Source organism: Anser cygnoides, chromosome 11 (assembly GCF_040182565.1).
Source record: "Anser cygnoides isolate HZ-2024a breed goose chromosome 11, Taihu_goose_T2T_genome, whole genome shotgun sequence".
Lineage (NCBI taxonomy): Eukaryota > Metazoa > Chordata > Aves > Anseriformes > Anatidae > Anser > Anser cygnoides.
In genome coordinates this window covers 11,900,938-11,915,209 of record NC_089883.1, presented here as the reverse complement: position 1 = coordinate 11,915,209, position 14,272 = coordinate 11,900,938, and the positions used below count along the sequence as shown (strand labels likewise).

General features: G+C 43.0%; 1 protein-coding gene across 14 annotated transcripts in view; it reads left to right on the top strand.

The window, feature by feature from the left end:
- Positions 1 to 14,272, top strand: part of MYO9A (myosin IXA) — a 188,275-nt gene that overhangs the window by 85,911 nt on the left and 88,092 nt on the right. For all 14 annotated transcript variants that reach the window (XM_067004001.1, XM_067004002.1, XM_067004004.1 and 11 more), the window contains one exon: positions 2,906 to 2,995. In XM_067004001.1, the coding sequence (XP_066860102.1) occupies positions 2,906 to 2,995 (90 nt within the window). The remainder of the gene's footprint in view (positions 1 to 2,905; positions 2,996 to 14,272) is intronic.

The following is a 14,272-nucleotide window of genomic DNA, read 5'->3' as shown; positions in this document are numbered from 1 at the left end:
TTCCTACTGCCTCCCTCTCTTGACATTTACAGCAGTGGCAGGGTTGCAGGTCATCCTTCACTGCATTTTAGAGGTCTAGTCATCTAGTCATCCAGCCATCCCAGCATCCGTTCAACTTGCATGTGGCATTCAACTCTAACATCTGTATTTTGTCCCTGTAATTAAGGTAGGAACTCCTACAGGCCATGTAGCTTTTTTGAGACTTGCCCTTTTAGCACTGGAAAGCAAACATCCATGAAACGTAACCTAAAAGTATGACTCCCAGGGAACAAACTAAAGGAATAAGTTGCGTTTTCTTCTTTGCTCATCTCCTAGGTTAGTTTTGTCTCCATTTTAGTATATCATGCATACTGAATGCCAGAGGAAGCTTGGGATGCATGCTTTGGAAACTGCAACCATGTGCACCAGGCATCTTTAGTCATTGGCATATGCTGAATTCATCTTTAGAAAGCTCCTATGGACATCAGAAATCAGACACCTTAAAGCTCTGACCTTCAATTAAAGTTTGGCGAAGTCAGCAGTGCTTCTTGTCAGGTGTTGGCTCTCAGCAGTGAAGTAATCAGACCAAGCTCTGCTGGGCATTAGTTGTAGGCAGAGACCTGGAGGATCCCCTTCTGGGGCTGAATTTCCCATCTTTGCCAAGTATGTTTTCTCATGAAAAGATCATCAGCAGGGTTGGGATGTAGGACACACATCTGCAGGTCTTACCCATCCGGAGAGCTCAGGGAGAGGAAGCTATGGAGAACCACAGACACATGGGGAGGGCGAAGGGTACGGGTAGTTGTTCAAACCATTTAAAATGCCTATGTTTACTGACAAATCCAAGACTTGGAAGCATTCAGGCTGTTTAGTCTGGGCACCAAGAATATTGCATTGGACTGTTTTGATTAGTAACCATCTGATACCCCTCTGCCTATTGCTTTTTTTAGTTTAAAAAAAAAAGCCAGCATGCAGGCTGTGGGTTTGCAGCAGTCCTCCCTTGTTCCTACTTCAGTGCATTTGCTGTTCATGCGGCAAAATGGACAGTGTAAAAGTCACTTTTGTTCCAGGCTTTGCAATTGAGGGATGTCAGCTGATGTCCTGCAGTTGCAAGCTGCTGAAAAATTGTCCACATTTTGCTTTTGGCTGCGTGCTCGAGTCAGCAAATGACCCAACTGCATTCAATGAGATGTGAGCCTGGGACTGAAGAGGAACCGAGTGGGAACCTGGAGCCGAGACGAGGACTGGGTCGATTCAGGTCGTGCTTTAGTGGCACATGCAGAAAATGATCAGTCGTTCTGGCTGGAGAACCTAGCAAATTGCCATTTTGGTGTATGTAGAGGAATAGAAACCAAATGTGAAAACTTGCTGTGGATTTCCAGGCTAACCAGAAGATACTTTTTTCCCCCACTTTGTTTTGAAAGGCAAAATAAGATTGCAATAACCAGGGGCTCTAGGCTATTAACTGAGGACAAGTGAAATTAATCTCAAGGTGTTGAAGTTTGATTCCTCATGGTAAGGACTTGTTGGTAGTTGAAGGCTGTGGCCAGGTGACTTGCTGTTTTCTGCTTCTCTGACGCAAAAAGTTTTTGTTACTGGGTGTTGCAGGAAAAAACAGTTGTATACAAATGCATTGGAGTGTATCAGGGAAACTCCTGTGACAGTACATCTGGTACAAAGAAATATTTTTTTTGTCCAGAGTGGAATCATTTTTGCAATGGTTTGTGAGCTTAGGCTCAACTGGCTTATTTGCATTGATCTCAACACTCATTATTGGGTTGAACCAATAAGTCAAAGTACATGAACTGCTAAGTTTAGCATCATCAATGTCAAATCATAAATGGATGTACCTGTGTTTAAAAATAAATAAAAATAAAAAAGGCCTAGGGTGGTTTCAGAAATATGGATTTGGTGCTTCTAACCTTCCATACAGATGATGTGAACAGGTCTGGTGTCCACATTGGGTTGTTCAGTTAGGGTAGGCAGCTTGTACAGCCTGCGTTACATATCCTCCAATGGCAGTATCTCTGGGTCAAGCCATAGCCGCTAAGTCCTGGCTCAAAGATTTTCACCAAGATGAAGAATTTCTGTTTTGACATTGGAATTTAGCAAAGAGAGGAGTGAATGACTCAAAGTATTTAGGTCTAACTTATGCATGAGCATATATCATCATCTACTCTGGTAGACAGGACACGCTTTGGGATTTCTCGAGAAGATGAAAATAACAGGGACTTGAATCTTGGGGAGCAGGAGGCTTTCTCCTGACAATTAGTAGCAGGGAATGTTTAATTTGTTGGCACCGTTTACCTGTTTGCCCAAGTGTCTGTGTTTATACAACTGACTTTTCTGCAAATGGCTGATTAGCAAGTGGTTGTCACCTGGTTGGGAACTGGTTTCTTTAGGGAGTTAAATATCAGGCGTGAATATTAGAGCAAATATCAGGTGCTTTTCTTTTCAAAAGGTTTCTTTCTCCTTCTAATTCCTGCCTTCTTCCCACCCTGAAAAACAGAAAACAAAACAAGAATTTAAAACCCAATCCCATCCAGATATATCTCTTAAACCAGTGACACTGTTTGGTTTGTTTGTAGAGTAATTTGTATGATGTCATCTTGATAACACTAGAAAGTTGAGTTATTTTGCCAACAAAGGGGAAAAAAGCATGGGAGGGAGGAGCTACAGCAGGAACAAAGGAGGCCAATGGGAACTTGCTAGAAATGAGGTGGCTGAATGCAGAAAATCAGGTTCCCTTGAATACTGTGGTGTCTGTTTTCTGATGCTGGATTTATGGGCTGAATTATCTTCTCCCAGTATCTAGCTCATTCTTATGCATGGAACATTAACTTTGTGAAGGCTGGTGAAACAGAATGGATTTTTTTTAAAAAACTTATTCCTAGAATAATTGTTAACATCAAGATTTTTGTTTCAGGTGAAAGAAGAAATGCTCTTTGAGGCCCTGGTTACCAGAAAGACAGTGACAGTAGGAGAGAAGCTCATCCTACCCTACAAACTAGCAGAGGTCTGTACATGATGTTTATTTTTATAAGGAAAACTCTTGGGATGGTTTTCAAAGCTTTGAAATGAGTTTGAAACATACACTTAGCTCTGGTAGAGTTTCTTTTAGTATTTATTTATTTACAGAAAAATAAGTAAATGTAGGAGAAGCTGATGTGTGTGGAGCTAGAAAACAGTTGACTTTGCCTTCTACTCTGTTCTTGGAAAGCAGATTTACGTATTGTTCTGTGATAGCATTTAACTGTTTTAATGACTTACAGTTGTGTAAATGTTCTCCAGAGCAGAGTTGTGCATCACTGAATGTATGTGAGTGATACGAGTTAAGTAGTAGTCTTCACACATCGTTGCCTAAACTGCAGCACTGATTCATCCCACAACAGAAAGGTGATCTAAGACCTCCAGGACATTTTTGGTGTGGTTCTGAAGTGCCTACATTAGTCACGGTTCCTGTATGGGAGGAGCTGGAGATCCTCTGCAGAAAATTCCCATTATCGTTTTTGCAGACCTTTCCTGTCCTTGGCCCTTGCGCAGTGCTTTGGGGTGGCCACGACTTGATCAGCCTCTCTCAGCTTGTTCCAAGGGTAGTCTGTGCTGCTGCTAGCCTTGGGGATGGCACTGCATGAAGTAACTTCTTTATTATGGTCTGTCTTGGATTATAATGTCAGCAAATTTGTGTTTTTCCTAAATACATGGTTTCCAGGAATTCTGAATTACATTCTGTGGCTGGTAAACAGAAATACTTCTCTTTTCTTCTTATATTCTCCAAAGTATATCAGCTCTGTTCTGCTGCAAGACTAGTTTTGGCTGTTTCTGCACCTACTGTTGTTGTATTCCTCAATTTAAGAGCGTAGAGCGTGGCCCAAGCTGGTTCCTTCTTGTTGTCATATGGCTGTATGAGAATGTGCAATGCCTTGAGCAATGTCCGTGAGATCAGTCTGTTATGTTGCAATTAGGTAAATGCTTAATGTGATGTATTTAGGGTCGGCTGTAAATATTTTGATTTTTGTGTTGTTCTTTTTCCCCTTTTGAGATCATTTGTTCAAGTTCAGTAACTGAAACCAAAGTCTCATGTTGAAAATTATTTCCTATGTGCAAAGTTTGAATCTCTCCTAGCAAAGGGCACATATGCTCTTATTGCGTCTTTGTGATGGATGTATAATAAATGTGGGGTTTTTATTTTTTTTATTTTTTCCCCTTATGGCTTGGGCACAGATTTAGGAAATTGCTGGAACAGTTTAAAACATTGCCACCCTTTTGCTGGAGGTTACTTCCCAGTAGCAGTGAGCATGGAACAAAATGCACCACTGCTCCTTCAGCCACCTCACCTCACAACTTGGCAGGTTGGATTAAACTGTTTCTTCTAATATTTTATGCTTAGTCACCAGACACTGTACGAAACAGTCTTACTTATATGTTTCTTCTGTGGAGATCAAGGACCCCTGTTGCTACCAAAACTCTCTGAGCATGAATTTCAGAGGTGCTTTCCAAAATGTTCTTGGTGATGTCTCTGGTCACAAATCTCAGGTATTCACTGATAAAGGTTTGTTACTAATATCTGGTTTAAAAAAGAAAAAAAAAAAAGAAAAAGAAAAATCAGGGTGTGGTGAGGGGGAAGACAGAGGAGCATCAGACTCCAGTGGCTCATTACATGATGATTATGTTCTAAAGTAATCTCATGACTAAATCACTAAGTAAGAAGCCATGAATTTCATCGAGAAAACACAGGCATTGCACGCACTTTCTGTCCACTGTCCCTACAGCATTAGTGCCCTGGCTGCCAAAATGTATTTGCCAATGAGCTCTGTGGTTCACCACCGACTGGCTTTTGCTCCGTAGCCTAGAGCAGGATTTGAGCTGCTCTAACTGCAACGTCACTGCACTAAGAGGTCTCCTCCTGGTCTTGGGGAGCAGGAGAGGAGACATCCCAATCTGTCTGAATGAGGAAGGAAGCGTAGGATTTGTGGGACGTTTTAGGGCTTTGCACAGGACACCACTATCTGATCGTCCCACTCATGACTAATTGGACCAGCAGCACAGTTGGCCTTAGTGGGATCCAAGCGACCGGTTATTTTTGTGTGCTTTACAAAAGAGCATTACAGTTGGCTCAAATGGATGGAGTGCTTGAGGTTTGAGGATTTGCAGACATGACTGTCCCACCACGACTCCTACAGCTCATAGCTGTCTTTCCTGATAAAGCAATGATGTGTGTAGCAGCTACATTATTTTCCAGATGCTAAAATGCTTGATGCTTTTTTCATAGATCATTGATAGTCTGAAAATTTTAGTGGAATTCAATGGAATTTGTCTGGAAAAGGCTATACGGCAGTGGCTCTCAAAAAAGGACTGTAAAAATGTTATCTTGGCATATACTTGCTCTTTCACACCATCAAGAAGAGCAGCTTGGATCTACTAAGTGCCTTGTAAGGCTTTGAAGAATTTTATATGCGCAGCCTGCACCCAAATGACTGGACAGAGCAGCAGTCACTAAAAGAAGTGCAAAAACTCAGCGAACGTTACGCTGAAAGAAGGGACTCTAAGAAGTGAGGTTTATGGTCCTGAAACCCGTTGTGTAAACTGTGAGTGGAAATAGCAACTTTTGGGGCTCTGGGGGTAGCACTGGGCATCTACCTCCAGTACCACTGATGAGATTCCTTGGCACAGTGAGAAAGGTGGTGTGTCCCCTGCTGCAGACCAGGCACCTCCAGACCTTGGTTGTCTTGTGCTTCTTGGGCTTTGGTTATTGGAGAGGAGTTATAAGTAAGGAGCTCTAATTTCAAATAAGTATTTTTCATACATAGAAAGCGTGCTTCCAGCCCGGGTTCAGGAACCGTTTCTCTGTGAGCACTGCCCGGGGGCTGATGTTTGCTGATCTCTTCCATCAAACAGCATTGGAATATATGTGGCTGACAAGTTGACATGGGAAATACCATATGTGAAATGGCAAATGCTCTCTGTCTGATTGCAGCCCGGCTGCTGTGAGGTCTGTAACCTCAGGGTCCCACCGTGACAATTGCCACCCCACCTTAATAGTCTTGAATGGGCAGAGGAGATGCAGCCAGCCTGGAGTAATCCTTTCATTCAGAGGCTTGGAAGCATCAGAGTTGAGATCGGGCTTTATTATACAAAGTTAAGTCTTTTCTCTTCGATTGTCCCGAGCTGCAGCCCCACAAAGAGGATGCCTTTGTTGGATTTGCAGCGATGCCGCATTCCTCCCCATCCGCATGCTTGCTCGCTGCGTTGTTATTGTACGCTGATTAGAAACACTGTTGTGTGGTTTGGGGCTTTTTTTGAAACTGTGGTTCGAGCACTTGGCAGCTCCTCGTTTGAAATATTCTCCTTCATAACAGTTCTAAATTTATATCAGACTCTTTTTGTAAGCCTGTTCTGTTCGTCTCTGCAGTAATTTAAGTAAAACTAGATATTTTATTCTGACATCTTTTGATGCTTCAGTAAAAGGTATTGCAAAATGTCCTCGAGCAGTGTTTGTGATGACAATTTATAACGGGAGATCCCAGTGGCCTGAAGCCCATGGCATTGAAGATGACAGCTGCAACTGTCTCTGTGTTTATTCGTATTGTACTTCTTTATTACAACATTTCTTGTTGGCTTTATTCTTAAGAGTTGCATGCCATTTTTCAGTTAGGCAGAAATGCTGGCTTTGTCGACTCTGGGTTTCTTTTCATAAGATGGGTGGCCTTGGAGGATCTCAATCAGATTAACATATAATTATTCAACTCCAATAGGAAGGTGAGACTCCAGCAAAAAGCAAAAGCGCTGCCCTCCCATGCCCCAGCAGCTGCTGGTGCTGTTTTCAGCTGAGCAAGTTCTTCCCAACGTGTACAGATTTCATCTTACTTGTGTCACACAGGTAGATGCAAGATGTGTGACAGCAGCACCTATTGAGCAGGGATGCAACCAGGAGTGGAAAGACTGTTGTGAACAGAGTTCCCAGTTCAAGCTGCCTGTCCTCAGGCTATTACAAGGTAAAAATCAACCCTGCTTTGTAGTTGCAATCCTTTTTTTGGAACTGATGGAAAACGTGGGCTTGATTGGACCCCCTGTGTAGCTGAGCCCTGTGGGGAGCGAGTTTCCTGTACACATCCAGTCTGCATCTTCAATGGCTGTCGAAATTCAGATGAGCAAGGACACCACATCCATAAATAATGCTTATATTTACCTCTGGCAGCTGCCTCTTATCTTCAGACCCACAGTGGGCTGTCTGCCGTGGAGCTGCCTCCTGGAACCATTCATTTTTCCTTTTATAGCAGCTTGATGGTATTTTAATGCAGTGTTTGAAATGACTGCATAATTTGGTCTAGCGCTAAGGTTCAGAAGCTCTGTGCTGCAGATAAACTTAGAAAAGGCTGCACAGACATAAAATGCTGTAGTTTTGTTCGGAGGTCTAGGTTCATTGCCCAAAACAGCTGCTAACGTCTTTATCAGGAGCGAGCCTGTGTATTAACGTAGCCAGCAGCAGTTAATGGATTTCCAGAGAAACCACGGTGTGTCTGTGCGGGGCGAGCGCTGTGTTTGATAACAGTGAGCTGGCCAATTCCTCTTGAGTGAGCAAACAAAATGCGACAGTGAGGACCCTTTGAAAAGAGAAGATCTGACTACGGGAGCAAAAGAGCAGTCGGTGATTTCTCGGGTGGTGTTTTGCTTCAGGTTTGCCTTCCCCGTGGCTGCAGAAATGCCCACGTGGTTCTCCTTCCTAACAAGGTGAACTGCAACAGGCACGTAAATGAAATGGAGAAAAATGGGACTTTAATGGTAGCAGAACAGTAATGTCTTCTGAGAGTTGCTGTGCCCCTCAACTCCAGACTTTGTTTCTTCATCTATCATTACATGTGTTTTTGCAGCCTCCCCGACAGGTCGAAAAGTTTCATAAGCCACATTTCAGGTGTCCAAAAGAAAAAACAACAGACGTACTGAATGCTAAGCGGCTTGACTTATAGTCTGGTAGGGAACATGCAGCGGGTCCAGCAGCAAAGCACTTTAATCAAAGCTTTGTTGTAGAACCTGGGGGCTGCTAGCAAAAAAAAAAAATTCGCTCTTCCTTATGTGTGTAATCTGAGCATCATCTTAAGCTTAATCTGTGCAAAGAACTGCCCTTCTGGGCCACATCTGTCTTCCTGCTTCTATCTAAATAATTCAAAGAATTCAGTTGCTTTTTTCCACCTCAGCTTACTGCAGGGCTCCGAGACAATTGTTTTGTGCCTTGTCTAATCTAGTCTTTTACCTCTCTGAAATCCATCTTGACTGGTGTTTCTCTCTCTGATCGACCACCGCATTCTTCAGCTTGTTCCCCCTGTCCGTGGCGCCGGAGTCAAGCCCCGTATCGGAGCTCATCACCCGTCCCCACCTCGTTTCCATCCCGTTTGTTCTGCTTATCGTGCTGGCATCTGTCACCTGCTTCTCTGTTTTTCACCAGAGCCTCAGTGTTTTTTTTTCCATGTTCTTCATCAGATGACGAAAGAAACTCGTTATCAAAGTAAATACGTCTGTTAATGAATCCTCTTTTACATCTTTCCAGAAAACAGATTTTTCCATGATGCCTTCAATTCATTTAGTTCCGTTGGCATTACTTAAGCCAATGACTTTGCAAAAAGACTTTGTTTTAACAGACCTGTATAGTTGTCAGCTATTTGTGACCAAGGAGGTTTTATCCCTGAAGGGTTAGTTAATTAATCAATTTACACTTTCTGAAGAAGTCTGATGTGAAAACACCAAAGAGAAGGGAAATGAAAGATGTGAGACAACTTCTTGGGCAACAAGTAACCCGAATCTTCAATTCCTTCAAGTCTGGAAAGCTGTTAGGAACTGCTTGTTTGATGTGATGAGTGTCACTACATGTCTTCTGGTTAACTGAATGTGTATTCGTCGTTGTAAATGGAAAATAGCCATCTTAAAAGCCAGAGGACCTGAAAGGGACTGGGTGGTGTGTCCTAGGCTATCCCTGCAAGCAGAGGTGGTGGAGCACAACAGAAGGAAGGCAGGCAGTTTCCTGCCACTGTGGCACTTGTCTTTATGGTGACAGCAAGACCTGGGATGCAAACAGTTCTTTTAGTCCCTTTGCGTGGCTGTGAGTGTCCCTAGATCTAAAACTCCATGTAGCGATAATATTTTTTTGGAAATGTTTATTTCCAAGCTCATACAGGATATAACGTGCTGTCATTATCTTTGCTTAAATGGCTACATGCCAGTAACTCAGCACATGGCTCTTAGATGCAGGCCATGTGCATGGCCATGGAAGCACACTGTAACCGTTCTGTGATGGATGCTGAATGCCCAAATTGCAATTGAATGTATTCTCAATCTGCAAAATGCTTTTTATTCTGCATAATTACGTGCAGCTGTAGGTCCGTGTGAAATCATCTGATGATTACTTGGAAAAGCGCTTATGCAATTCAGGTCAGAGTTGCTAACAGGCTCGTGAAAATCTACTAGGTACAGAAAAGACCAGAGAGCGATGAGCATTGAACCTGCGTACTCAGTGGGATGAAAAAGCAGGAGGTGGCAGTTCGGCAGTCCCTCTGAGGATGATGTGAAGAGGGGCTGAGGTTACTTGCCTCTTGCTGCTTGCTATTCTCTTTGTCATCCCTGGGGCTGTGCTGACTCAATTAGCCAGCCTGGAGAGAGTCTGAGAGCAGAGGCACCACTGGATTTGTGTCCTTCGGCTAAGTTCAGTTGGTTCAAAAAAAGGCCAGCAAGCACCAGCCTTGTGCTGGGTTCAGAAAAGGAGAAAGGAGCCAGGACCAGGGGTGGCTGATGGGGCTGGCACATCCCTCCCTGCTGGTAACACTAAGCCATCGGATCTCTTCTTCATGTCATGATGTGTGACTTCACCCCAGCTGTCTTTACTTGGGATGAATTTTGGTGTGTTCATGGAGATACTCCCAAGATGGTTATTTCAGATGATAAACTGTGCTGTGTTTGTGGGTTGAGCTTGCAGGGAACACTTTATTTTCAGCGAGGTAACAGTTAATTGGTAGAAATGCAAGATAGCGAAGCCTTGTGGAGCAGACCTTAATGAGAGGAAAAAAGTATTCCATTACAGCAAAGAGCTGAGTGATGTTTCATTAGCTCATGTGCTAGTGGTGGTACTGTCTGATGCCTTTTTCAGACCATTGTAGAGAGAAAAGGAATGGAGTTTCACGGCCAAGTTTTCAAATGGCATGACATTATCTAAGATGTTAAAAAAAAAGCACAAAGGAAAATATCATAGTTGCAACTAACTATGAATACTTAACAGACTGAAAATAACAGAGGGGAAAAAGTGGGAAGGAGACAAAATAATAGCATGCAAAAAATGGGATGAATATTCTCAGTCCTGAAGTATAAGGACACTTAATAAAGTAGAAAGGAGCAAAACTGCTGGAAGCACCTACTTATACCAGGCACCATTAGCTTATGAGACTCATTGTCACCACAGGTCATTAACGTTTGGAGCTTAGCAGGATTCCTTTGAAGAGTTGGTACGCTGATGAGTATATTCAGAATTACAGAAAAATATTAATAGAATAAGCCTGGAACCCCACAAAGCTTAGAAGAGACCTGCAAGCGTCTCTGCTTCAGGATATGAAGGCACTGTCGATGCAGAACTTCAAAAGAAACTTCTTTACGGGATTAGGTTTTTCATTTTCTCTTCAAAATGCCAGGAACAGACGTGCTCGGTGGCAGAGCATGGACTAGCCAAGACTCCTGGTTTTCTAGGATGGGTGGGCTGCACATATTTCGTTGTGAGATGCAGCATCCTTCCTTTGTTAGGAAGACCAAGTCCATCAATGACAGGTCTTTTTTAACCTGCTTTGATGATTTTTTTTACAGTATAATGTGATTATGTGCCCTCATGTTTCCATGAAGCTGTGCATGGCAGATGTTGCAGAGATTTGGCTGAATGGAGCTCGTGTCTATGAGAATTTCCCAAAGCTGCAGAGCTTCACGGTGACAGCATCTATCTGAACACTGCCGTGCTAGAGCTGTTCAGTTCATTCCTCTCCTCTGTGCCCATGCAGCCCTGTAAATTCTTGTGTATCAGCAGTGTTTGTGCTATCAAGTTGGCACTGGTGTTTGGAAAATAGAAGACTCAGCTTTCTGGAATTCTGAGCAGACTCCAAAAATAAGGACTTTAGGAAGAGAAATGGTGACTTTCCATGGAGTGCTCTGCCCATCGTCAGCCTCCCCACTCCAGATGCCCTTTCTGTCATCAAATCCATTCTAGACTCTTTTAAAGGTTCTTTTAATTATATTTGATTACTGAAAAGGTGCTTTAATTTCATAGAGTCCCCTTAGTATGTGTCCTCAGTAGTTTCTTGATTTAAATTTACACTAAACTCAAAGCTTTGTAAGAATGGAAACCACCCATTCCTGAATTAGCAAGTCAGCTTTTCCCACGCAGCATGAAATTTTGGTATTGTTGGTAGGAATATGGGATTTTCTATATAATCTCAATATGGGTAAATTCAGGTTGATTTCTCAGCCATCTGATAAGGCCGTTCATCAGCACGTGATGTAGCACGAGGGGTAGAAGCTCAGTGGCTGGATGGAGTGTGTGGCACAGACCGTGCCTCCGTAGCTGGAGCAGTTGAGGTGTGATGAGGACGCACTTCACATTGAGGAGGCTTGCCAAAAAAAAACAAAACAAAACAAACAAAAAAAACAACAACAAAAAAAAACACCTGTGGTGAGGACAATGATAGACTGGCAAAACAAGTTTTTTTACGATCGCATCTTTTGCTTGGGGAGGGCCAACAGAAAGCAGGATTTGGCTGTTATAGCTGAAGTGCTATTTTTGGCCATGTGTTGTGCTTCACAGTTGGAATGCTGGTACATGGTGCCCGTGAGCTTGGGAACAAATTTCCTTAAGTGTAGCCTATGGTTTCCTCCTCGGGTTAGGTCACATGCCTTGTGTTGTGTCACTGAGTAACCTATTAATTTATTTATGTACCAGTTCCACTGTGAAAACACGGACAAAGAAGACCTGGAAGTCTGAGTGGGATCTCAGTTGTTGATACAACAGACTCTGGGTGAACACAGGTGGAGAAAAGCACTTCTCTTTTCCTTCGCCTTCAAATTTGACTGCCTGGTGACTTTGTTCTTCGGCAGCTCTTTATGCTGAGCTCACGATCGCCCCTTCAGTAGGACATCTCTCCTTGCATCCTTGCCTCCATGGGGAGAAGTGAGAACCATGGACTTGTTTTCTGGAGGAGTTTTATTTCAGAAGAGAGGGTATTTTTGTTCCTTTTCTCTTTTAATTTGTTACAGATCACATTTTCTAACCACATTGTACAAAGGCTGGAGACTGACTAAAATCTTTTTAGGAAGATGACATTTGCAACCACATGGCTCCATCGTGGAGACTGAGAAAATCACTGAAAAGATCTTTGTTGATTTAGTTTGGTTCTGACTGTAACCTGGGTGATTTTTCTGAAAAGCATGACCAGAGCATGTTACAAATATTCATCTCCAATACAACAATATTAAAGACGGGAGCTTGCAAAACAGCTCTAAAAATAAATAGCAGGCAGGCTGCAGTTCGTGATAGGAATGACGGGTCTCCCATCTGTCCTCTTCAGTCCTGCCTACCATCAGCTGAGATACAATTGACACCCACAGGAGATGTTGTTGTTCTTGTTTCAGATTTTCCACTTCGTTTTCCCTATTTATGTACATATGATGACAGGAGGGATGAGTAAGGAGGGGAAGGTTATTCCTTGGGAGTCGTGTTAGTACAGGAACGGCGATTTCAGTGGGAACATAAGTGAGATAGAGAGTGGAGCAAGGATGAGCAAATTAACACATGATGAAAAGAGTGGAATGACATTTTAAAAAAAAAAAAAAAGTTAATAATAATAAAGGTTGGGTTTTCCTGTTTGCTAGACTAACAGGTAAGCTCTGAAGGACTGTCTTGTTAACCTAATGGTATATTGAGACAGGAAGACTGTCTCACTGGGCAGAACCACTGATTTTACTTCTCTGGTTGTGGTTTGGATTTTCTGGGAAGTGTCTGCGTGGTTTGAACACCTCTGAGCAATACAGGCAGGCGGATGGGAGACAGGCCATCCGATGGAAGAGATCGGGGAAGGCGCTGGGAAATGAGGGCTAGTGAAGGGAGAGCACAAGACGAGTTAAAGTTAATAAGCATTTGATAAGTAAGTTGGAAGCTAGTACAATAAAAAGCTTTGCCTCTTATAAGTGACTTAAAAATATCTCTAATACCTAAAATGCTTCTTTCAGTGTTGCACTGGAGAACGATTCAGTGTTGCAATGACATTTCAGTCTATTTTTTTCTCATTGTAAAGTCCACCAAATGATAAGCAAGCTCTGGAAAGCATGAGGGACACTTATACCTTCTGGGTTTACTGATCCCCTGGCAGGCCACCCCCTGCTGTCCCCTGGCTTCAGGGTGACAGCAGGAGGTTTCTGCAGGTACATGGCAGCCAGCTGGGAGCTCAGACACCAGCACTTGGGGCAGTGCAGGGCTTAGGGTTTTTTTTGGGGGTATATTGTTTGCTGCTACATTCATAGAAATAAAACCTAAAAATGAACCTTTATAGAAAAGCTCATAGCATTTCAAAACTAACTTTTCCTTTTTGGTGATTAAACTCCTCTTACATCTGCTGCTCCCTCTCTTCTTCCTGTGACCCTTCTAAAGATTTTCCTTGTCCTTAATCAATGCAAACAAAAATCATAAAAAGCCTTTTCCAGCCTCAAGTCAGCATGATGCATTAACAATCCGAGGTCTCTTAGGAAAAGCAAGCCAGAGAACGACAGGATTTTAATATGATGCTAAGATAAAATATGAGCATGGAAAATTACATCATACTTGCTTAGCCTGAGTATGATATAATACTCCTTGATGCCAAGATAGGGATTAAGCTCAAGTCTGATATCCTGCAAGAGTACTTTCCTCTGGGTGTTAAGCCCCTGTTTAAAAAAAAAAAAAAAAAAAAAAGCTAAGGCCGCCTGTCTCAGCCTATGTCCTGTGACCCAAAGGGGAACCACAAAAGCTGCTTAATCTATCTCTTGCCCCAGGACGCGGCTGTGAATGCAAACCAGACGCATGACACTTTGGGTAATGCACAGACAGTGAGCAGAGCAGCAGGAAGCCTTCGTTCTCCGTGCACACGTGTGTGACTTGGGACCCACTGAACCCGACATTAGATAAGAGTTAGTCACCGAAACCTGCACTTGGACAAAAAGACCTTGCCTAATACCAGCAGCTTATAGCTTATGCATCTGTCTTGCAGACCTGGCAGACCAGTGACATGCTGTCCCAGCT